At 43.2% G+C, this 23407-nt stretch overlaps 2 protein-coding genes across 7 annotated transcripts in view; one reads left to right on the top strand and one right to left on the bottom strand.

Moving 5' to 3' along the window:
- The first annotated feature begins 349 nt into the window (after nt 1-349).
- Nucleotides 350-13645, top strand: LOC311265506 (NACHT, LRR and PYD domains-containing protein 3-like). Of its 5 annotated transcripts, none has more exons than XM_084367218.1 (12): nt 350-380; nt 3770-3872; nt 3985-4131; nt 4515-4625; nt 5310-5420; nt 6197-6263; nt 6346-6574; nt 6652-8434; nt 8827-9000; nt 10552-10725; nt 12546-12592; nt 12827-13645. In XM_084367218.1, the coding sequence occupies exons 2-12, from the start codon at nt 3784-3786 to the stop codon at nt 13405-13407; spliced, it is 3513 nt and encodes a 1170-aa protein (XP_084223344.1). In that variant the 5' UTR covers nt 350-380; nt 3770-3783; the 3' UTR covers nt 13408-13645. The 5 variants fall into 5 exon arrangements, with proteins under 5 accessions (XP_084223344.1, XP_084223342.1, XP_084223345.1 ...); XM_084367216.1 differs by lacking the exon at nt 350-380 and adding an exon at nt 1287-1432; XM_084367219.1 differs by lacking the exon at nt 350-380 and adding an exon at nt 1290-1357.
- A 95-nt stretch (nt 13646-13740) lies between these two features.
- Nucleotides 13741-23407, bottom strand: part of strn (striatin, calmodulin binding protein) — a 41496-nt gene continuing 31829 nt past the window's right edge. For both annotated transcript variants that reach the window (XM_084367491.1, XM_084367492.1), the window contains 10 exons: nt 23385-23407; nt 23125-23261; nt 22489-22664; nt 22311-22358; nt 21980-22101; nt 21721-21888; nt 21504-21644; nt 20765-20866; nt 20173-20259; nt 13741-18698 (listed from right to left, as the gene is read on the bottom strand). The exon at nt 23385-23407 is cut by the window's right edge and continues 121 nt beyond it. In XM_084367491.1, coding sequence (XP_084223617.1) covers nt 18529-18698; nt 20173-20259; nt 20765-20866; nt 21504-21644; nt 21721-21888; nt 21980-22101; nt 22311-22358; nt 22489-22664; nt 23125-23261; nt 23385-23407 — 1174 coding nt within the window. In that variant the 3' untranslated portion in view covers nt 13741-18528. The remainder of the gene's footprint in view (nt 18699-20172; nt 20260-20764; nt 20867-21503; nt 21645-21720; nt 21889-21979; nt 22102-22310; nt 22359-22488; nt 22665-23124; nt 23262-23384) is intronic.

Below are 23407 nucleotides of genomic sequence, written 5' to 3'. Positions count from 1 at the left end.
TGTTCAAATAAATGTTAAAGTAAAAATATGAATTTTACTCTGAGAAGGTTTGAAGGTCTTAAATGTTTCTTTGAACTTGTAGACAAAGGTTAAAATAAAAATGATCAAAGTTTTGTAAGTAGATTTTTATGGATATAAAAACTTGTAAAACCAAAGATTGAGTCATTGTTGTGTGTCAGGAGCTGAATCCTGAGTAAAGATTCACACTGAAACAAACCCTGGACCTGTTGTTCATGAGCTTCATTCTATTGTTTTTCACACGAAGGAATCAGGAGGACGTTTGTTTTCATGTCTCGCCCTCCTGTGTAAGTGTCTCTGTCTCTGACTTTCACTTCCTGTCTCTGTGTGACGCACATGATTTCTGCCTGCAGACAAAAAAGGTAAATGTGTGTTTTAATGTGACTTCTTCATGTGTGATTTGTGTGTTTTCTCCTGTAAAGACTCGTGTTATCAGACTGTTTGTGTCTTCATTAGTTTGACACAATCGTCGCTGAAGACGAGGCTGCAGCTCGACGTTCAGCTCAGTCAGGAAACAAACAGCTGAGACATTTTAAATCTACAGCTCTGCAGCTTCCTCTCAGTCTGACCTGTTGGAGCTTCTGAGTTACACTGAAGTTAAATGAGAAGAGATTTAGATCCTCCAGCTGTTTGTCAGCAGCTTGTTTCTGCCTCTGGTCTGTTTCTGTTGCTTTTGATTGGTAATATCTGCTTAAAGGAGCCAGTTGACATCCAACAATCATTTCTTCTTAATATTTTACAGACTGATCTCAGTCCAGTTTGTTTTAATAACAGCTGTAGTCCAGGTGGATTTCTTTGTGCAGTCAGAAGTATTTGAACAGATTTTCATCCTGAGCCGAGAGTCTGCTCAGCTTTAATGTGACAACAAGAAATCAACTTCAGTCCAAACACTGTGCTTCTTTCTTTAATAATAAGAATATGATCAACTTTACTTATATATCACCTTTACAAAGTGCTTTGACAAACAAGCTCAGCAAGACGACATTACAGACCACGACTGCTGCAGAAATCAAACTGCCTCCAGGACAACCTGGTGAAGCTCAGAGATCATTCTGGGTTTTGGGTTCACATGAAGTTTAGAAGAGCTTTGTCGTCATGGTTACAATAAGGTCAGTGAATGATGGTGGTCATATTATATATGTATATGAGGTTGACTGTTGACAGGAAACAGGAAGTGAGCGGCTGCCTCTGGTGTTAAACTGTGGTGGTTCCACGCTCCATCACACGACTTCCTCTGCTCATGAGCAGGACGTGCAGAGCAAGTTTAAAGAGGCCAGAGTTTATAAAAGGGGATTTTTGCAAATACTTCAATAAATATTTGTAAAAGGGATATTACAAGGTACGTAACGTGATACGTACCTTTTTATGAGTAATCCGTGTAACAGATGAAATCAGTTCAAACAGCTGCTGGGAGGTAAGATGCACTTTAAACTTGAACAACAGACAGGCTCTTACAGCGATGACACGCTTCACAAGTACAGAAACATCTTAATGTATTTTATTTGATTTATTTTTTATTTTATTGAAGACGTTTTTTATTTCTGGCGACCCATTTTCTGTCTGATCTAAATTATCTTCTCTCCTGTGTTCAAGAGCTGACAGCTGGTGGCAAAAAACACTTTTGCAGGATAATCTTTCAAAGTTCCTTCATTTTTTTTTCATCTGTAAAAACTTTACAAAAATCTCCAGGAAAGAAAAAATCGTGTGAAACAGTAAATATTTTCTTGGGAGAATCTTTTTTTATGTGTGTGTGTAAAACCAAGGGAATTTTTATTTTCCATAAAAAAAAGTTTCTCTCCTGAATGTTTTTACAGATGATAAAAAATGTGGGAACTTTGAAAGTTTATTCAGACAAAACTTCTGCTTCCTCTTCTAAAAACGCTCTGACCAGCTTCACTTCCCTCTCTGTCTCTTTCACTTCCTGTCTCTGTGTGACGCACATGATTTCTGCCTCGACAAAAAGGTAAATGTGTGTTTTTAATGTGACTTCTTCATGTGTGATTTGTGTGTTTTCTCCTGTAAAGACTCGTGTTATCAGACTGTGTGTGTCTTCAGTAGTTTGACACGATCATCGCAGTAACACCTGTTGAAATGTGTGACAGGTGTCGAGCTCGTTGGTCGACTGGATCAACCGCTCGGCTCTTTGGGACTTGAACAGTTTAAATATGATAAAATAGCTATTTATATTTAGCCTATAAATGAATGAGCACACTTTCTTCCAAAAGTCCTTAATATTCAAATTGAAAAGTCTCTCTCAAATATAATATTTTTATTGATATAAATAACAGTAGTTGGTTGTGTTAATAAAGACATAAAAAACAAGCATATGTGCTGTTGTCAGAGTTTAAAAATATAACTAGACAGTCATGAAATATGGATTTCACTTCTACAATTCAACATCTTTAGATAAAAGTCGCTAAAAAAGTCAGTTTTTAACCTGTGCTCGTGCACAACAGCTCGGGGACGAGCTTTTTTTGAACGCGCGCGCTTTTTGTGAACGCGCGCTTCCTTCGCCCTTCGGGCCATTTCGGAAAGGGGCGGGACACATCTCGCCGAGGAAACAGAGCTCGATACAACACCGGCTTCACCGGTGATGCTAACAGCTGCTAACAGCTGCTAACAGTCGGTAAACAGTGTGAGAGGTTGTTTATTGTTGTTTGTTTGTGAGAAAACACCATGACGGCACAAACGGCGTTGACTACCGTAAAGATGAGAATAGAGGCGCACTGTCGTAGTCTCTTCTACAGTCCGACAGCATTTATAACAGGACACACAAAGACCCATGAAACATGACGATAAGAAGACAAACTGATGTGCAGCTGAATGATTGTGCTCGTGGTTTGTTCTTGTTTTGGTGTTTTGACTGTAAACTAGTTGAGTCCACACGGTCCTTTCTAAAGAGACAGACACTTTTATTTTGATACAGACTGAACATTTCCGGTGTTTCAGCTCATCTCAAGTTGTTTTTGTTGTTTAAACTGGGTTATTTTTAGTGATGGTGAGATGAAGCCTCATGGGGATTGAACCACTTGAGCCAATTGGTTCGAGAAAGGGTTCATTTCTCGAAGCTTCATGTGCACATGAAACCACCTACTGGCCAAGTGTATAATCACAGGCAGCTGCATCTGAACCACATAATGTGGGATGCATTGAATTTTTGTGTCTGTTATGTCTGTTGGGAATGACTGCGAATTACAAAAAATGTATGACCAAATAATTTCTGTACATAAATTATCACATATGTGTATAATAAATTTTTTGAATGTATCGTGTGTGTAAATTTTCCCAAAATGGTAATATCATAATATGGCAGGTTGTGCAATGTTTTTCTGAAAATGGCGTAATCAGGCAGAGGACAGTGAAAGTGCTTGTGGAACTAGGAGAAGGGCACAGATTATGCTTGTGTAACTTGGATGTACAGGACAGGGGAAATTTCATTCATTTTTATTCAGAAACAAGTTTCCTATCCTACTCTCCTCACTCTCCTAAATCTCTCTCTCTCCCCAAACTCTCAAAACTATATAAATTCAACTCAAATATTTAAAGAGTCTGAAAGGAGCTGAAAATATTACATTCAGTTTTGCTGCAGCTGAAGCTGTCAACATGTCTGTCGTGTAGACTGAAGTCAGAGTTGGATGTATTCAGTGTTTGTGTGAATCTGGTGTCCAGTCAGACTCTGTATGTTTGTCATGTGACTGAGAGGAATGCTGATAAATCATGTGTGACAGCATGTTGTTGTGTTTGTGTGAAGGTGTGGGCTCTGCTATGAATCAGTGTGAGGAGACAGAGGAGGGAGTCCCTCCCTCTAAAACCACTCTGTGTGGGGAACATGACCGCCAGACCGAAGCTCAGAGGTGAGATGAGGATCTCTAACTGTCCATGACTCTTCTCCATGTCACAGCTCAGCACTCAAATCACTCCACCATCATGATTCACTCTCAAAGCTCTGTGTGTGTTGTGTTGAAGCCCAGAGCAGCAGAGACCAGACTCTGCTGGACCTGGACCTGGACCTGGACCTGGACCTGGACCTGGACCCAGCTGTGTGTCCATGAAGAGTGACACGTCCGTGATTTTACCTTTAGACTTCAGAGACAAACACTCTGCTGAAGAAAGGTAAGAATGTAAACCAGAAGAGTTTGTTGTTCTGCAGCTCTCCTCTTGTTTCAGTCAAATATTGTATCATTTTAAAAAAATCTTTGTTCTGAGGTGTTCAGCAGAAAGTTGTGCAGCTGTCATTGACTGTGTTTTCTACGGCACTATATAGAGAAAAGATATTACTCTGAGACTTTAGACAGTCAAATAAAGTAGCAGGGTGTAAAGACAGTTCACTACCCAGAAAATAAAGAGTGATGTCAGTGTTCAGCAGCGGTTTGTTGGTCTGATGGTTTTTCTGGACTTCTTCTCCTTAAATCAACTTTAGATTTTGATACATTTGAACATTAATTTGTGGTTGAAGGTTTGAGAGGTGCGTTGGTTTGTCTGTCTGTTTCTATCAGGGTTCAGCAGCAGAGACCAGACTGTCCTGCACCCAGCAGAGTGTCCATGAAGAGTGACACGTCCGTGATTTTACCTTTAGACTTCAGTGACAAACATTCTGCTGAAGAAAGGTAAGAATGTGAACCAGAAGAGTTTGGTGTCACCTCCCTGTGTGGCTTTTGGGATGACCTCAGTGGTCATGGCTCTTAAAGTGTTCAGGTTGGTGTGGTCACAGTCTTGTAGTGATGTCATGGGGTAGTTAGCGATTTTTGGTCCTGATGGCATATTTGTATTCAGCCGATCTCTTCAGCAGTTTAGGTTTTGTGCTGCTCATGTAAAAGAAGCCAAAGTCACATTCAAGTCTAAAGACAACATGTGTTACTGTTGGAATCAGCGAAGCTTCGATAATGAAATGTCATTTGGCCGAACACATCCACAAAGTTTTGTCTCTGTTGATGTTATTACGTTGATTACAGGGGACACACGTGAAAGTGCCAGTGGGTTTTAGGAACCAAGAGGTGCTTTAGTAATATCCTGTAATGTTGTCCACCTCCTCTTATCTCCTCATGTCACATTTTAAAAAGGGTTGTAGCTTCAAACTGAAGGAATGATCAGCAACATGACACGATTACTAGAACCAGTGTATCTGACTTATAATATGAACTTTGGTTATTGTCCCAAACTGGATCATCAAACTCTGATGGTTTTTCTGGACTTCTTCTCTTTAAATCAACTTTAGATTTTGATACATTTGAACATTAATTTGTGGTTGAAGGTTTGAGAGGTGCGTTGGTTTGTCTGTCTGTTTCTATCAGGGTTCAGCAGCAGAGACCAGACTCTCCTGCACCCAGCAGAGTGTCCATGAAGAGTGACTGGTCCGTGATTTTACCTTTAGACTTCAGTGACAAACACTCTGCTGAAGAAAGGTAAGAATGTAAACCAGAAGAGTTTGTTGTTCTGCAGCTCTCCTTCTATCAAGTCCTGACATAAAATGATCTGTCAGCTGGTCTCAACTTTCACACTCCACTGATTTACTGTTTAGACAACTGAGCTTTCAGAGTCTCTATGACGGTGCGGCTTCTCATGTCCTTTAGCTCATCCACTTCAATGAACTTTGAGTAGTAATCCACGAGCAGAATGTACTGTTTTCCATCAAACTCAAACAGATCTGATGCCACCTCTTCCAATGGCAGCTCTGGCGTTTCTGTCAGTTTGAGGGGACGTCTGGGCAGTTTGTTTTGAAAGTCAACACACTTGCTGCAATTTCTGACCGCCTCCTCAATTTCTGCACTCATGTCTGGCCAGTAAAGCACTTCACGTGCTCGCTGTTTGCTTTTCACCATCCCCAGATGAGACTGGTGAATGAGTTTCAGCATGTGATATACCACAGCTGTCAGGTGGATAGATTGACAAAGGAGAAGTGCTCACTAACAGAATTTTAACTAATTTGTGCACAACATGTGAGAAACAATTATTTTGTATTCACACAAGAAGTCTTCAGTCTTTATTACTATATTACACCATGTTATAGGCAGGAATGTAAATAACAGGGTAGACGACTAGAAACTCAACTAAAGGCTTCATCATTAAAACCAGAAAACTGTTTCACCTAATCCATCAAATGGCCCCAGAAGCAGACAGATGATGTAAAATGTGAAGCTGTTGATGGTTGAAATCATCGTACTTTATGTTCTCTCTGCAGAGTTCAGCAGGTTCTCAGTGGTCAGTCTGTCCAGCAGCATCCAACAGACCTGGACTCCATATTTAAGGTGTGTTAATGTCCAACAACAACTTTACTTCAGCTGCAAATGAAATGTCTCATTTTACATTTGAAGTTTTACTCTTTTGCAGCATCTTGAGGAGAACGTTGTCACCTTTATGAAGAACGAGCTGAAGAAGTTCCAGAAGGTTCTGAGTCCAGATTACCCAGAATGCTCAGAGAGGCAGAGTGAGGATGAGGAGGTGCTGGACGGTGAGGAGGAGGAGCAGAGGAGGAGCAGCAGAGAGGCATTTCTGAAGATCACACTGAACTTCCTGAGGAGAATGAAGCAGGAGGAGCTGGCTGACTGTCTGCAGAGCAGTAAGAGGATTTTCCTCAATAAACTGTTTTCTTCTTCACACTAACATCCACTCACTGATGTGTTGTGTTTCATTCAGGAACTGTTGCTCCAGTTTGTGGACGTCAACTCAAATCTAACCTTCAGAAGAAGTTCCAGTGTGTGTTTGAGGGGATCGCTAAAGCAGGAAACCCAACCCTTCTGAATCAGATCTACACAGAGCTCTACAACACAGAGGGAGGGACTGCAGAGGTCAATGATGAACATGAGGTCAGACAGATTGAAACAGCATCCAGGAAAACAGACAGACCAGAAACAACAGTCAGACAAGAAGACGTCTTTAAAGCCTCACCTGGAAGAGACGAACCAATCAGAAGAGTGATGACAAAGGGAGTGGCTGGCATCGGGAAAACAGTCTTAACACAGAAGTTCACTCTGGACTGGGCTGAAGACAAAGCCAACCAGGACATACAGTTCACATTTCCATTCACTTTCCGAGAGCTGAATGTGCTGAAGGAGAAAAAGTTCAGCTTGGTGGAGCTTGTTCATCACTTCTTCACTGAAACCAAAGAAATCTGCAGCTTTGAAGAGTTCCAGGTTGTGTTCATCTTTGACGGTCTGGATGAGTGTCGACTTCCTCTGGACTTCCACAACACTGAGATCCTGACTGATGTTACAGAGTCCACCTCAGTGGATGTGCTGCTGACAAACCTCATCAGGGGGAAACTGCTTCCCTCTGCTCGCCTCTGGATAACCACACGACCTGCAGCAGCCAATCAGATCCCTCCTGAGTGTGTTGACATGGTGACAGAGGTCAGAGGGTTCACTGACCCACAGAAGGAGGAGTACTTCAAGAAGCGATTCAGAGATGAGGAGCAGGCCAGCAGAATCATCTCCCACATCAAGACATCACGAAGCCTCCACATCATGTGCCACATCCCAGTCTTCTGCTGGATCACTGCTACAGTTCTGGAGGATGTGTTGAAGACCAGAGAGAGAGGAGAGCTGCCCAAGACCCTGACTGAGATGTACATCCACTTCCTGGTGGTTCAGTCCAAAGTGAAGAACGTCAAGTATGATGGAGGAGCTGAAACAGATCCACACTGGAATAAAAAGAGCAGGAAGATGATCGAGTCTCTGGGAAAACTGGCTTTTGAGCAGCTGCAGAAAGGAAACCTGATCTTCTATGAATCAGACCTGACAGAATGTGGCATCGATATCAGAGCAGCCTCAGTGTACTCAGGAGTGTTCACACAGATCTTTAAAGAGGAGAGAGGACTGTACCAGGACAAGGTGTTCTGCTTCGTCCATCTGAGTGTTCAGGAGTTTCTGGCTGCTCTTCATGTCCATCTGACGTTCATCAACTCTGGAGTCAATCTGCTGGCAGAAGGAAAACAAACCTCCTGGTGGTCTAAAATATTTAAAATTCAACATTTCTACCAGAGTGCTGTGGACGAGGCCTTACAGAGTCCAAATGGACACCTGGACCTGTTCCTCCGCTTCCTCCTGGGTCTGTCACTGCAGACCAATCAGACTCTCCTACGAGGTCTGATGACACACACAGGAAGTATCTCACAGACCAATCAGGAAACAGTGAAGTACATCAAGAAGAAGATCAGTGAGAATCTGTCTCCAGAGAGAAGCATCAATCTGTTCCACTGTCTGAATGAACTGAATGATGGTTCTCTAGTGGAGGAGATCCAACAGTACCTGAGATCAGGAAGTCTCTCCACAGATGAACTGTCTCCTGCTCAGTGGTCAGCTCTGGTCTTCATCTTACTGTCATCAGAAGATCTGGACGTGTTTGACCTGAAGAAGTACTGTGCTTCAGATGAGGCTCTTCTGAGGCTGCTGCCAGTGGTCAAAGCCTCCAACAAAGCTCTGTAAGTGAACAGATACTGTATCACACATGTAGGGTTTTTCTCCACTAATGAATCTCCTAATATCAAATATCAATCAAATAAGAGTCCAAAGATTCAGTCATCAGATTGATCAGTTGATCAGTTGAAAAACATGCACATTGTTCCTTTAGTTTGATTGTACCTCTACAGATTAATGCATCCATGAAATAGAAGAAAACTATGTCTCATTGTAGTTCATGTCAGGCTCAATCCCAGAGATATGAGTATAATTTAGGACATTTTATTAATTGTTGACAGATCCCAGTAATATACTTGAGACTATAAAGACCCAGTCCATAGAAATGTGATATGTTTTATATTGTATAAGACAGAAACAGTATCAGTGTTTGTCTTTGTCACTAACTCTCCTTCAGGCTGAGTGGCTGTAATTTGTCAGAGAGAAGCTGTGAAGCTCTGTCCTCAGTTCTCAGCTCCCAGTCCTCTAGTCTGAGAGAGCTGGACCTGAGTAACAACGACCTGCAGGATTCAGGAGTGAAGCAGCTGTCTGTTGGACTGAAGAGTCCACACTGTAAACTGGAGACTCTCAGGTCAGGATTCAGCTTCTGTTTAAGAGATAACCCTTTGAATGTTGCTTTACGTACATGTTAAAGTCTATTTTAACAGCTCTATTGTGAAGCAAAGCTAGAGGTGGGTTATCAACCATTTTAGATCGTGATTCCACAATCTGCTCTTCAGGTGAACCGTAGAGGTTGTTGTATTTAGTGTCCTCGTACTTCCATTTCCTAACTTCACAGAACCTCATTTACTATCAGATCAGCAATATATGAAAAAATCAATAGAGTGATGCAGCCAACATGATGGAAATGCTGATTGGAAGAATCCCTTCTCATGGCTCCTGATGATGTATTTTTGTAGCTAACTGAAGTTAGCATGGCCCTGGTTCCCTCTGTGGGATTATTGAACTGCATTCTGGATTATTACAGAAGATAATCTGAAGGTTCTGATCCTTCCAGGTTCTGTTCATCAAGATAATCTCCACAGATGAACTCCACTCTGTGATGTTTGAAGCGTAAATTAAATGTGTAGCAGTCAAAAGCTAATGTTAGGCTACAAACAGACGACATCACGGTCACATGACTTAAACGTCTCCACCACTGAGCGTCTTACTGCACAATTACTATCCAGGTTTTCTATAAACTGATCAATGTTCAAGTTGTAAAGTCAGAGTGAGAACAGTGTGTAACTAAAGTGGGCGTGTAGACGGACTAGTGAGTAGATGAGTCTCCGTATTCGCTGTGAGGACGTTTAATGTCCCTGACAACCTCTGTAGCAGAGGCGATTGCTCTAAGACTGCAAGGGAAGCTCAGCTTCCCCTAAAATGTCACCCCAAAAAAAAAAAAAGTGGTGAAATATGTACTGCTGTGTACATTTCATTTAATATGCGCTAGAAAGCCTTCATCTTTTGTTCGGAGACTTTACCGATCCCCAGCGATTGTGTCTTTGTTAAAAACGACTAGCGTTGTGTTTGGCGACTCTGTTCTGTCACTCTGCGGTTTCTTTCCCCAACGAGCAGCGGCAGCTGCGGAGCTTCTCCCCCCGTCACGATCACTCACACTTCACAGTAGCCTAAAAATGAGCTTCCCCTCCTTGAAAGACCAGCAGCCGCCACTGCTCTGTAGTCTCATTTAGACACTTGTTAGCAACCGCTAACCGTTTCTGACACATGAAGAGCTTTATAATTAAAGTGTGGGACATTTAATGATGAGTTTATGTTGTAGAACAAAACGTGTAAATGTCTTCAGCCTGTGGTAACCACACACCTTATTTCACACATTTAACTGAAAACACATTCAACAAACTCAGACTTTGAGTCAAGGGGACAGGACATGCTAACATGCTAACTGATTTCTTTGTTTTTGGACTATAAATTACACCACTTTATAGCTAGCACCATGGTGGATGAGGAGCTTGTGCCATACAAGAACTATCTTTAATCAAATACTGTGTTTTAATGACGAAAATAGAGAAATTCATGAACTATTTCAACTACAGAGCATTTTAAAATTAATGAATAAGGTCACAATTTAGATTGTGGATCAGCTGTGTGTGTGTGTGTGTGTGTGTGTGTGTGTCTCCAGGCTGTCAGGCTGTCCGATCACAGAGGAAGGCTGTGCTTCTCTGGCCTCAGCTCTGAGATCCAACCCCTCCCATCTGAGAGAGCTGGACCTGAGCTACAATCATCCAGGAGACTCAGGAGTGAAGCTGCTGTTGGCTGGACTCGAGGATCCAGACTGGAGACTGGACACTCTCAGGTATGAACAGACAAGAAGAGCTCTTGACAATCTGTCTGGTCGACCTTTGTCTCAATTAATGTCTGTTTTGTTATTAAAATCATTAAATGAAAAAAACATTGGCTTCTTTTAATTATCAATATTTGTTAAAAGTGTTTAAAAATGGACATTTGGACACCAGTTAAACAGAAGAGAAAATACCAACAGACCACATCCAAAATTCCTTCATTATTTACGTGGTTACTGGATGTTGATAACACGTCATCACTTCGTGGGGTGGAATTTAGCGTGTTCGTGTCTTATCCCGATCTTAGCAGGTTTGAGTAGGATTTTAGATCAGTGGAAAAGGGTAATAACAGTAAAATGATATAAAAATTCTGCTGCATTGACCGCATATGTCTTAAGAAACATATTTTAGTTACTGTTTCAATGTAATATGAGAAAGTGTCTTACCAGGCCGCCATGTACCAAAACAGAGAACAGAGAAGCTCAGATCTCAACACACTCACAGAGGAGTGTCACGTCATTCTCTGTTCAGGACGCCATTACTGAACTATATATTTACATCACTATTAGCTGTTTGCTGCTAAACTAAAACATCCCCCCACTATATATATATAGATATATAAAGTAACCCAAATAATTATTATTAATTAATAAATTAATTAATTAATTATTATTATAATAAAGAGTTTAGTTATATTACGCAACAAGGACTCTGACTGCATCCATGTAGTTGTGGAATATTTATCTAAATATGTACCAGTAAATATGAATATCAGAAAATGGATCTGCTCCCTTCCTGTAGCTAATTCAAGACACTGTGCAAGTTAGGAAGGAGATGATGGAAACATTTACAAAACCGCTCACACAATTACCAGAGTTTGTTTGTAAGTAGAGCGACGTTATAAAAAGCACTGCCTCCTACAGGACAGACAGCAAAGACTCCACCAGTGATGATATCTGAACCTGAATGTTTAAAACCAGCGTGTTGTCATCAGTGATTGAAGCTTTTCTCATATTTAACTGTGAGATAACAGGATTATAAAGTTCAGTGTAGAAATGAGACTGTTCAGTTTTACGTGGAGAGGTTTTAACAGCCTGTCAGTATTAACGTGCTATAGTGCTCCGCAGTGATATTGTTCTTCATGTTGAGTTATTATTGACACATTTCTGTTGTTCAGGTTAATTATTTGAAGCCAGCTGTGAATGAAAGCTACAACATTTAGACATTTAAGATTTAGTTTGAGACGTGTGAAGAGTTTCTGTTTCATGATGGACACAACAGGAGAACACAGTTCATTCAGGTCAACATGAGATCGTTTCATATCCGCCAGCTCCAACATGCATTCATTAGTTCTTCACAGGTTATTTAATGTTCTTTGATTTTCTTTAAAAGATGTTTAAAAGCTTTAAGTTTGCTGTCAGAAAGTGTTCAGATACCTGATCTGACCTGATGTTCATCAGAAGGAGTTTCTCCAGTTGTCAGGATTTTTTTCTGAACACTTTGAGGACGTCTCGTTTGTTTTGTTTTAAAAGTCGAGGTTCAAAGTTCAGTCGTAGTTTTATTTTATGTTTCATATATTTTCCACTGCGGTCGATTCTGTCACTTCACATTATTAAATGTAGGAAAATGAATTTATTCAATGATTATTCAGTCGACCAGCTTTTTATTATTTAGTTGTTGTTTGTGAATATCTGATGTAAAGTTTGAGTGTGTGTATGAAGTGTGTTTTATAAATGCAGCTGTTTTATCTTCATGGTGATCTGAGTGAAGCTTTATGAAGATCATTGATGAGGAAGCTTCTGAAGGTTCATCCTGACTTTGTTTCTTCCTCCAGGGTGGAACATGGTGGAGAGCAGAGGCTGAAACCTGGTGTGAGGAAGTGTAAGTGTGTGTTCACTTTGACTGATGAAAACAAGGCAGCACATGTTAAAGTAGTTTAAATCTAAAGCTTGTGTATCTGCATTCAACTGTCAGTTTGAAAGAAGATCCAAAAAGATGAGTCATTGTGAAGTTTTGATCTAATTAACAGTCAGTCTGTTAATAAAGCAACAAATAAACCATCAGCTGTGTTAGATGATAAACTGCTGCTGTGTTGTGTCTTGTTCTCTCCATCAGATGTCTGTGAACTCACAGTGGACACAAACACAGTAAACAGACTCCTCAAACTGTCTGACAACAACAGGAAGGTGACATCTGTGAGAGAGAAGCAGCCATATCCTGATCATCCAGAGAGGTTCGACTACTGGCCTCAGCTGCTGTGTAGAAATGGTCTGACTGGTCGCTGTTACTGGGAGGTCGAGTGGAGAGGATGGGTTGAGATATCAGTGAGTTACAGAGGAATCAGCAGGAGAGGAAACAGTGAGGACTGTTGGTTTGGACGGAATAATCAGTCCTGGAGTCTGAACTGCTCTGATGATGGTGGTTACTCTGTCTGGCACAATAAGAGAAGAACAGTCCTCTCCTCCTCCTCCTCCTCCTCCTCCTCCTCCTCCTCCTCCTCCTCCTCCTCCTCCTCCTCCTCCTCTGTCTCTAACAGAGTAGCAGTGTATGTGGACTGTCCTGCTGGCACTCTGTCCTTCTACAGAGTCTCTGACACACTGATCCACCTCCACACCTTCAACACCAAATTCACTGAACCTCTTTATCCTGGGTTTATGTTCTGGTTCAGGTCATCTGGTTCCTCAGTGTCTCTGTAGGAGGGACACACACACACACACACACACGGTGTAGTTGTGTTGTCTCTTCTTGGTCAGTGCGCTGCACATCAGTGGTTTTAAATCTCACACACTTTAATTTAATTTCAGGATTAAACTCCTTGAAGTTTGTATATTTTGGCTCTTTCTAGTCTCGTCTCTGTCACATAAAAAATGTTTTTTCCTTCATTAACTGATCGATAAGTTGTATTTCTTTGTTCATTAATACTTTGTGTTTTTCTGTTTTCTTACTGAATTGTCGTCCTGCAGCCTCCAGGTAGTGTGTTGCTGCTGTACGTTTGATGAGCGTCTGTGTTTAAATAAAGAGACACGTGATGATATACAACATATTCCTTTATTGTTGTTACTGATAAATCTGTCACGCTCCCATTCTGAAAACAATGAAACCTGCCTGTACTTCACGTACACACAGGTTAGCTCTATAATCTCTCTTTAATAGTTTCACTGTACACATTAACGACAACAATAATTTACAGTCGAGGTTCAGCTCTGCTTTTGGCCACCGAAGACGACAAAATATAACTCTGAAGACAGTTTGACTGACAGTTCAGCTGCCTACATCACTACTGGCTAGTGTTACTGCTGATGTAGTGTGAGTTACGCCCGACGGCCGACTATAATCAGTGTCAAGGTTTGAAAAATCAACGTGTTAAATGAGCTCAGATCATTGGCACACATACTGAGTGTATTGCTCTGACATAAAGGAGACGGATGTGAATGGAGTCTGGTGTTATTCCACTTCACTGATCCTGGTTCAGTTCTTGTCGGGTTATTGAATGAGAATAAAAATCTGAGCAAAAACAGTTTTATTTATTTTCTTGACTTTGATCAACGGCTGCCGAACAGACGTGTTGTGAGCTGCAGCGCTGGGATCAACGAGCTCGACGTGGATCCAGACTCCATCAGAGTCCTCACAGACCCAACGGTCCTGCTTCCCTTTAATGTTCCTCAGTTAGTTCGGTGAGAACTTTGAAGTGACTCAGATGTTCGACCCAAACAGTCACGATCTTTGTCAAACAGTTTCAGTACCTCCGCTTCTGTTTTCACTGATGTCCGGTTGTTTCTCGGTTGGTTTGTCAGCAGGATCACACAGATTTCATCAACACTTGATGAATCTCAGCCGAGAACAGACCACGTTAACTTTTGGTGCTGATCCAGATAACTTTCTTCACGGACTATTTTGATACGTGATGAGGCGTGACTGAATTAAAGAGGACTGTTGGGCGTTGGCGGAGGTATGCACTCTACTGAGAGCCAATCTAGTTCTATAGTTTCTTGATGCCATAGGAGGTGAAACTTTGTATTTCACATCATGAAAGCAAAGATTAGAGAAAAGTACGTTGTTTTCGTGTAAACGGAAACACGACTGAGTTTGTCGAGTTCCTTTCAACCAATCAGAGAAGCAGAAAATTTAAAACAGACGAATGTAGGTTTCATTCCCGGTCCAGTTTTTACAGACCGCAGCTGAATCTGGTTCTGTTGGTTGAAAGATTCAACACGTTCACAGTAAATCAGCTCGATCCGTCTGAACGTGGTTCTGAGAACATCGAGTCATCTCAGCAGAGTGAAGATAAAATGGCACTTCAAGAAAACGATGATAAAAGATCCTGATCGCAGTAAAGTTACCGAACAAGGTTGATAAATCTCAGAAACACAAAGGGAATCAGTTCTGTGGACACGTCAGCTGCTCAGTGAGGACGATGCTGATCCGACTCCGGTTGTTTTATTCGAGGATCTGAAGGAAACGCTGGTTACAGAAATTTAAACCAGCCGGGTGTGTGTTTAACGGTTAAACTAATGAGAAACTCTCGGCCATGTAGTAAAGGAACAGTTCACCCCAAAGATAAACATTTCTGTTCAACCAGAACAACCAGACTCCATTTATCTTCTACATCATTTTACAGGGAAGCTGAATTTAAACTGCAGCCGCTAACGCGCTGCGAGTCGCACGGATAATGTTCAGTATCACAGCTCACCTACGAGCTGGTTAATGATTCGTAGACTTTCACTTTGTGGTAGTTTTCCCTTAATTACACCAGGTTTATAAATAGATCTGCTTTAATACTTAAAAACTGTACACATCTCTGTTCACCTTTAAAAAGCTCCCACACTTTCCCCTCAGAGGAACACGGCTGCGTGTTGGAGACGAGAGTTTGGTAAGAAGCAGAAACAAAGTGTTATGTAGTGCTGAGAGGTAAAGTCATGTACATGTACGTCTAACAACACCAGCAGAAACCCAACGGAAAGAAAACTTCACTTTTCAAGTAAAACAGAGAATAAGTTTACAAAAAATATCTACCTGTATCTTACAAGTCTGTCACCAAACACAAAGAGTTGTTTAAAAAACTAGTAATCGCTCCAAATAATAATAATAATAATTACACAAAATACAATATTTTCAGGCATTCAGCATATAAAGCATGTACAAATCTGGAGGGGAGCTCGTGTGCAGTTCGGGAGCTAAACAAGTGTTATTTTTACAACAAAACGAGCTAATTAGCATTAGCAACAACAGGGTTTAGTAGGAAGCATCTCGACGTCTCGGGTTGAATGTTTTGGCTTTTAAATTTGGCGTTTTTTTAAAGTAGTAATAAATAATTAATATGACCAAAGTAAAACAAAGGAATGAGAAAAGCTTCACTGCAGGTTTGTTCTCGCTGTAGTTCGTCCGGATACAAATACACAACAAAAAGCAGCAGGGTTTTTCAAATCGAGCCTCGTCATCACAACGTCGATCAAAACTACAGACTCAGAAGAGATTCGATCCTCAGGTGAGATTTCACTTCGTCTGATCTACGACTATCAAAGTGTCACATGACAGCAGGTGTGTTTACAGGTGGAGGTTCGGTACAGTATATTACAGTATGCATTCACAACGTGTTCAGACACGCTGAAGGGTTTCATTTCAAAACAAGAAGAACCTCCTGCGGCGTTCGTCTCCTGACAGAACAGGAGGGAGAAAATGGATCAGAAGCTCGAGAGCAGGTGAGTCGGTGCTCAGGTGTGAACGTGGAGAACACAAACGAAACTGAAACACAAACTGAAACAGCTGCTCGGACAAACGTTTCATGTCGCAGCTCTGAAAACATTTGAGAAACGTTTCTAGAGGTTGATGTAGATCGTCTCACTGCTGCTGCCACATCGGTGCAGTCGGTGCAGTTGGTACAGTCGGTACAGTCGGTACAGTCGTTGCAGTCGGTGCAGTCGGTACAGTCGTTGCAGTCGGTGCAGTCGGTACAGTCGTTGCAATCGGTACAGTTGCTGCAGTCGGTGCAGTCGGTGCAGTCGGTACAGTTGCTGCAGTCGGTACAGTCACTGCAGTCGGTACAGTTGGTACAGTCGGTGCAGTGGTTGCAGTCGGTACAGTTGGTACAGTCGGTGCAGTGGTTGCAGTCGGTGCAGTTGGTACAGTCGTTGCAGTCGGTGCAGTCGGTACAGTCGTTGCAGTCGGTGCAGTCGGTACAGTCGTTGCAGTCATTGCAGTCGTTGCAGTTGGTGCAGTCGGTGCAGTTGGTGCAGTCGGTGCAGTTGGTGCAGTGGTTGCAGTCGGTACAGTCGCTGCAGTCGCTGCAGTCGGTACAGTTGGTGCAGTCGGTACAGTCGCTGCAGTTGGTGCAGTTGGTGCAGTGGTTGCAGTCGGTACAGTCGCTGCAGTTGGTGCAGTCGTCACTGCGTCTCAACGGGCATAAATAAACTCTCAGTTAATTCTCTGAATCAAAGATTGTTTGTGAGGGAGGGAGCGCCACACTGTGACACCAGTTAGTATTAAAGGGGAATTCCAATACTTTTCTATATTTGTGTGGTTTGGTGTGTAAATGATTCACTTACAGCCTGGCAGCTGCGACACGACTGCAACGTGATCCTTTGAGTCAACTGCGACCGTCAAAGTTACGTCTACTAGAAGTGTTTCTGTTTTTTCTGACAACATCACAGAGACGATAATAAGATCCTGTTTGTCTCGCTCTGAGTTGTTGCAGGAAGACGACGGTGGAAACGTGAGTCAGAGTTGCAGAGAGGAGTTTGGAGTTTACCTCGAAGGATTTATTCACGTCACGACTGAATATTTAGCTGATTTTGTCGAGACGAGACAACAACTGTGACGACTCTCTCCTCTCCAGAGATTTCAGAGCGACACTTCTTGAACGAGACAAAAAAGATCTTATTATGTAACAAAACGGTCTCTCTGTCGGAGACGAGCTGTTTCATCTGTCTGACTGATCACTCATCACTACATGCAGCCTGAAGAGAGCTGCAGGATGTAAACACAGTTACACAGACTCCTCCTCCTCCTCTTCCTCAGACAAATGTGATAAAAACTGTCTTTTTGAAATGAAACTCTTCAGATGTCATCCGACCTGCTGACAGAGTCTCTGTCCACCCAGCAACAATTGTCCTTGAGCAAGGCACCGTTTCCAGTGCAGCTCATGGTCATGACCTTCGACCTCTCACCTCCATCGTGGACGTTAACAGGATGAAACTCTCCAAAACTCAGACTGATTACATCTTCTTTCCCAACAGGAAATAATAAAACCACTCCAAATGGATTTCAAATAAAAAGTCCTGTCCTTTCCTGATCAGAAATGTGGAGATTGGGTCTCTGTCGTCACACGATAAACGAGCTCACGAGACACATTCTGATCCGACTGATTCTGTTTTAAAAACTGGGTTTGTTATTTGACTTATTTTGCTGCTCCATCATCTTCTGATCGACAGCGGAGAGAATTAATGTTCTGAAGAAAAAAGGCACATCGTCATGAAACACGTTTCAAACAACAGGCTGCTGACGGGAGGGTGTGATGTTAGTGACGCTCCAGCTTCACCTGCGACAGAAAGAAAAGAAGGTTCCAGCTTTAGTTAAATGTACCGAGAGATCCTGCTTTTATTTTTTGCCACTTCCTGTTTCATTCATCGTCTCATCCGGAGGTTTGTTTGTTTCGAGGACCCGGGCCAGCCTAAGTCCGAGGGGCGGGGGGGAGAGCGGGACGAATATTTGACAAATCTTAAAGGATCAGTTCAGTTTTCTGCTTCCTCATCCGGACTCAGAGGTGGAGACGGACTCCGCTCGTCCTCTGAGCCCGACGGGCGGCTGCAGGCGGTTTCAGGTCATACGAAGACCTTAGCGAGCGCGTCGGCCCCGGCGCTGCCGATGTAGCACTTGGTTGGGTGGAACGCCACGTCGTGGATCGACTCCTCGAACTTCTTGCGGTGAGCGGTGAACTCCTGGATGCACGTCTTGCTCTCCATGTTCCACAGACGGATCGAGCAGTCGTGACCTGGGGGGGAGAGAGAGAGAGAGGGAGAGAGAGAGAGAGAGGGAGAGAGAGAGAGAGAGGGAGACAATGAAGAGGCAGCTCCTGCACCCACTTCAGACAAGGATACACGCTAACACTTGTAGCTGAGCAGCTACAGTGAAGATTTCAGCTTAAAAAGACTTTAAATAACTTTTAGAGTAAATTTGTGGTCTGTGAACTTCTGTAAATGCCGGAGGAGCTGTATGGAGACATCTGATGTTTAAATCATCTCCAGCTGCTTCAGGTGTTCAGCAGAACGCTGCAACTCTGTTTTACTGTGAAGCTCCAGAAATGTTCTGTGGACTACGAGACTTCACCTGACTTTATATCATCAGGAGGAGACGATGGCTGAGCCTGACTTTATATCATCAGGAGGAGACGATGGCTGAGCCTGACTTTATATCATCAGGAGGAGACGATGGCTGAGCCTGACTTTATATCATCAGGAGGAGATGATAGCTGAGCCTGACTTTATATCATCAGGAGGAGATGATGGCTGAGCCTGACTTTATATCATCAGGAGGAGATGATGGCTGAGCCTGACTTTATATCATCAGGAGACGATGACTGAGCCTGACTTTATATCATCAGGAGACGATGACTGAGCCTGACTTTATATCATCAGGAGGAGATGATGACTGAGCCTGACTTTATATCATCAGGAGGAGACGATGACTGAGCCTGACTTTATATCATCAGGAGGAGATGATGGCTGAGCCTGACTTTATATCATCAGGAGGAGATGATGACTGAGCCTGACTTTATATCATCAGGAGGAGATGATGGCTGAGCCTGACTTTATATCATCAGGAGGAGATGATGGCTGAGCCTGACTTTATATCATCAGGAGACGATGACTGAGCCTGACTTTATATCATCAGGAGACGATGACTGAGCCTGACTTTATATCATCAGGAGGAGACGATGACTGAGCCTGACTTTATATCATCAGGAGGAGATGATGGCTGAGCCTGACTTTATATCATCAGGAGGAGACGATGAAGATGGATCCCCTGAATTGTTTTTCTCTCTTCCTCCCTTTCTCAGGGCCTCCGGACTTATTTGAGATGGAAACTCAGATTAAAGTTTTGTTTTACTTCTGGAAGTAGAGAAAACATTTATTTAAACTTTATGAATGAAAGGATTTGATTGAGGTCTTAACATCTCTGATCTGATCTACGTACGTCAGAACTCTTTGGGAATTGTAGACAAATTATTTTCATTAATGTGTCGCCATAAAGAGTTTGGATATTTCACAATAAAACAACACAAATCTTCTGCATGTCTTTTGTTTTTCCAGCTGAACAGGAAGTGAAGCAGCCTGTGGATGTGATCATCAACAGAGTGATGAAACATCCCGACATGTTTAAATATTCCACACTGTGTTTTCATCACAAGCTTTATTAAATATTGTGTTTTTATCTGTAAATCTGACAGCGTGTGGGCGAATACTCACTTCCAGACATGAGGTACAGCCCGTTTGGATCCACAGCGAGACTCGTGACAGAGTCCAGGTGGGCGACCATCGAGTGGATCAGTTTACCTTCGATTCAAAACAGAATAATATCACCAGGTGTGCTGACTTTGAGATGAACTGCAGGATGAAGTGTTTCTACGTGTGTCGAGAGAAATCACATTTTACAGCAGCGTCGGTTTAAAATGGGTCATTATTCTGTTACCATCGATTCACTGATGGAGTGAAACAGCGTTGGTTACATCACATCAGCTGAATAACTCTCATTTTCTTTAACTAGCTGAAATCTCGACCTGTTGAAGAGACGCTACAGTCGTTCAGTATTTTGCTTCCATAAATATGTTGCAAAGTCCAAGAAATCTTGAGTTTTTCTGCGGGTCAAGCCCCAAAAACTACATTTCCCATAATGCATCTCAGTAGCCTCTTTCATTCGACCCTGCCTGCCACATCCTGTCTGTAACTCGGTGTTCACAGGCTGAGTGGGACGATTTCTGACCGGTAAACCCGAATGTGAATCTGGAGGACTGTTCCTTTAACACATGCAGCAGCTGAGCGGTGCCGCCGGTTCTGTTACCTGTGTTGTTGTCAAAGAACTGGATGTGTCGGTCCTCCTGAGCTGTGATGGTGATTGGCAGCGTGGGATGACTCAGCACTTTGTTGATCTTGCAGGGAGCTTCTGTGTGGAGGCGGACGTGAGAAGAACGACATTAACATTTAAAACCAACCATCTTCAGTCTGTCAGGACTGAGAGCACCTCAGGAGAGAAGGTTTGTCTCACGGCGCCGACAGGAGACATAAAGCAGCAGCATGTATTCATGTATTAGTGTCACACAGCCTGATTTATCTTCTCCCTCTGCGCTGTGGAGCTTCATGATGTCCAGAAACTATTAAAAACACATCAGTGAGATTTATGTCTTCAGCAGGAACCAATGGGCTGAGAGCTGACAGGAAGTCAGACTGTAATAAGAGACGGACCTCCTGTTTATTGCATTTACAGTAAAATGTAACGACGCTCTTTTAGGGACCGAATGAAAAAGAAAAGACACTTTTCTAACAATTAGAAAATGAAGAAAAGCACCTGACGTTTCATTTTCACAGACTCTAAAGTCGGTGCTAAACGGTGCCTGTGGTTAGTTAACATTTTAATAATGTCCCCTCTTGGCTGCCATACATGAATATTCTTCTGTTTACTCGTGCCTTCAAAGAAAAGTTCACAGAATAACTCAGGAAGTCCTCAGACGGAGCTCCACCAATCAGATTCACTGTTGCTGAGGTCACCTCTGTGTGGATCTGCGGTTGGTCGGTTGATTTACCTGGCGGCCCGGCAGACTCCAGCTTCAGGATGAGCTGCTGCGTCTCCATGTTGAAGAGTCCGATGTGGCCGGTGGTGAAGGACGTCACCATGTGAGCCGGCTCGCTGCTCACCAGGTCCACTGAGGTGGGAACGCCGAGCTCTGACAAACACAGACAGCAGAGACTCGTCAACAGGTTCAAGTACTTTTACTGCAGATCAAACCATCGGGTACTCACCTCCTCTCTCGTTGAAAACAGCGAGAGACGGCGAGGTGTCGGCGGCGTTCCACAGCCGGACCGCTCCGTCAGCCGAGCAGGAGAGGAGGCGATGGTGGGCCGAGCTGTAGACCAGACCCCACACCGAGTCCGTGTGACCGCACAGCGCCCCCCGCAGGACGGACGGCTCTGAGAGAGAAGAGACGTGAAACGTGGAGGGAAACTAAAAATACTCCTCCCGCAGCAGCTTTTATTAAACCGCGTCAGCGCTGGAGCGTACCATACGAGTCGTAGGGGTCCACGTTGGGGTTGGGCGTGTTCCAGCTCTGAATGGTACCGTCCACGCCGCCACTGAAGCACTGATCCCCGCTGGAGCTCATGGTGACGCACAGAACCGCTCCGCTGCACAGGGAGGGCAAACAGTTTCTACTTTACTGACACGTCAGCCTCATTATACTTCATCACTGAAGCCCGGCGGACATTAATGTTGAAGATGAATGTTTCAGTGATGACAAACAGAGTTCATTGTTAAACTGTCCTGCCTCTGTCACATGTCTTTGTCGAAAGAAATGTGAATAATCAGCCGATGTATCGATCACAGTAGATCTCACCTGTGAGCTCTGAAGGTGTAGATGGGCTCCACGTCTAAAGCAGCACATCTGGAGGATTAAAGAGCAGCAAATCAAACGGGAGCAGATCAGAAAACTACAAAATACGACCAACCAAGGCCCGTCTCTAACAGCGGCCCGGGTCGGGTCTCTGCGGCTCAGGTAACTTTTAAACTCTCACTTCTTGGCGGGCGCCGTCTTTTGGAGGTTCCAGAGTTTGAGGGTGTGATCCTCGGAGGCCGTGACCAGGACGGGCTCCACCGGGTGGAAGGCCAGACTCCGGACCGAGTCAAAGTGGCTCCGCAGGGTGAACTTTGGGTTCCAGGTCTTCCTCAGAGCGTCTTTGTTGTTGGTGATCTGAGGGAGGGAGGACTCTCACTTACAATGTGCTGAACCTTTAGTACCGTGAGTTTAAAACAACACAATAGATCAGATTTTCAACCCGAAGCTGCACAGATAGAAACATTACTACCATCGGTGTTCAGACTGCATCGTGAGCAGCTGGTTCATTTAGAAAAGAAGAGAAATGATCTGATTTGTGATTTTGTTTAGCTGGTTGCCTGCGAACCTCAAATCAAGAAGGTCTCTTTAAACTAATCAAGAAGAAAGTAAAGAAGATTTAGAGCTGAAATAAAGAAATATAAGGACAAAAACTGAGGCGTTTGGTTTTTGTCTCTTTTGCAGAGTTTTTAAAGTGATTTGCTTTTTTTCATTTGATGTTTTGAGTTCTGTGTAAAAAAGGAGGCGTGACCTGAAACAGTCCTGCTGCTGAAGTGTTTTCAGTGTTTTCTGTAAACTGTCGGGTGGTTTCACTCACGTCGTACGCCAGGCTGTCGGCCTCGTTGGCCACAGTCAGTCCGGCCAGTTCTCCCAGTCCGAGCTCGTTAGAAACCGCCTCGTCCACTCTGCCCAGGATGAACGACTTCCCGGACGACGGCAGGAAAGTCATCGCCTCTACGGAGACAAAGAACTGTCTTTATGCAGCATTAAAGTGTTTAATGAGAAACATCTTGTTCTGTTTGTGCAGAAACACAAGTTGATCAACGGACTGATGAACTCAGACGGAGGGCAGCTCACCGTCTTCAGGCCGCCCCACTTCG

Source organism: Pagrus pagrus (genome assembly GCF_965226575.1).
Source record: "Pagrus pagrus genome assembly, chromosome: 2".
NCBI lineage: Eukaryota > Metazoa > Chordata > Actinopteri > Spariformes > Sparidae > Pagrus > Pagrus pagrus.
This window is presented reverse-complemented; position numbering and strand designations above follow the sequence as displayed.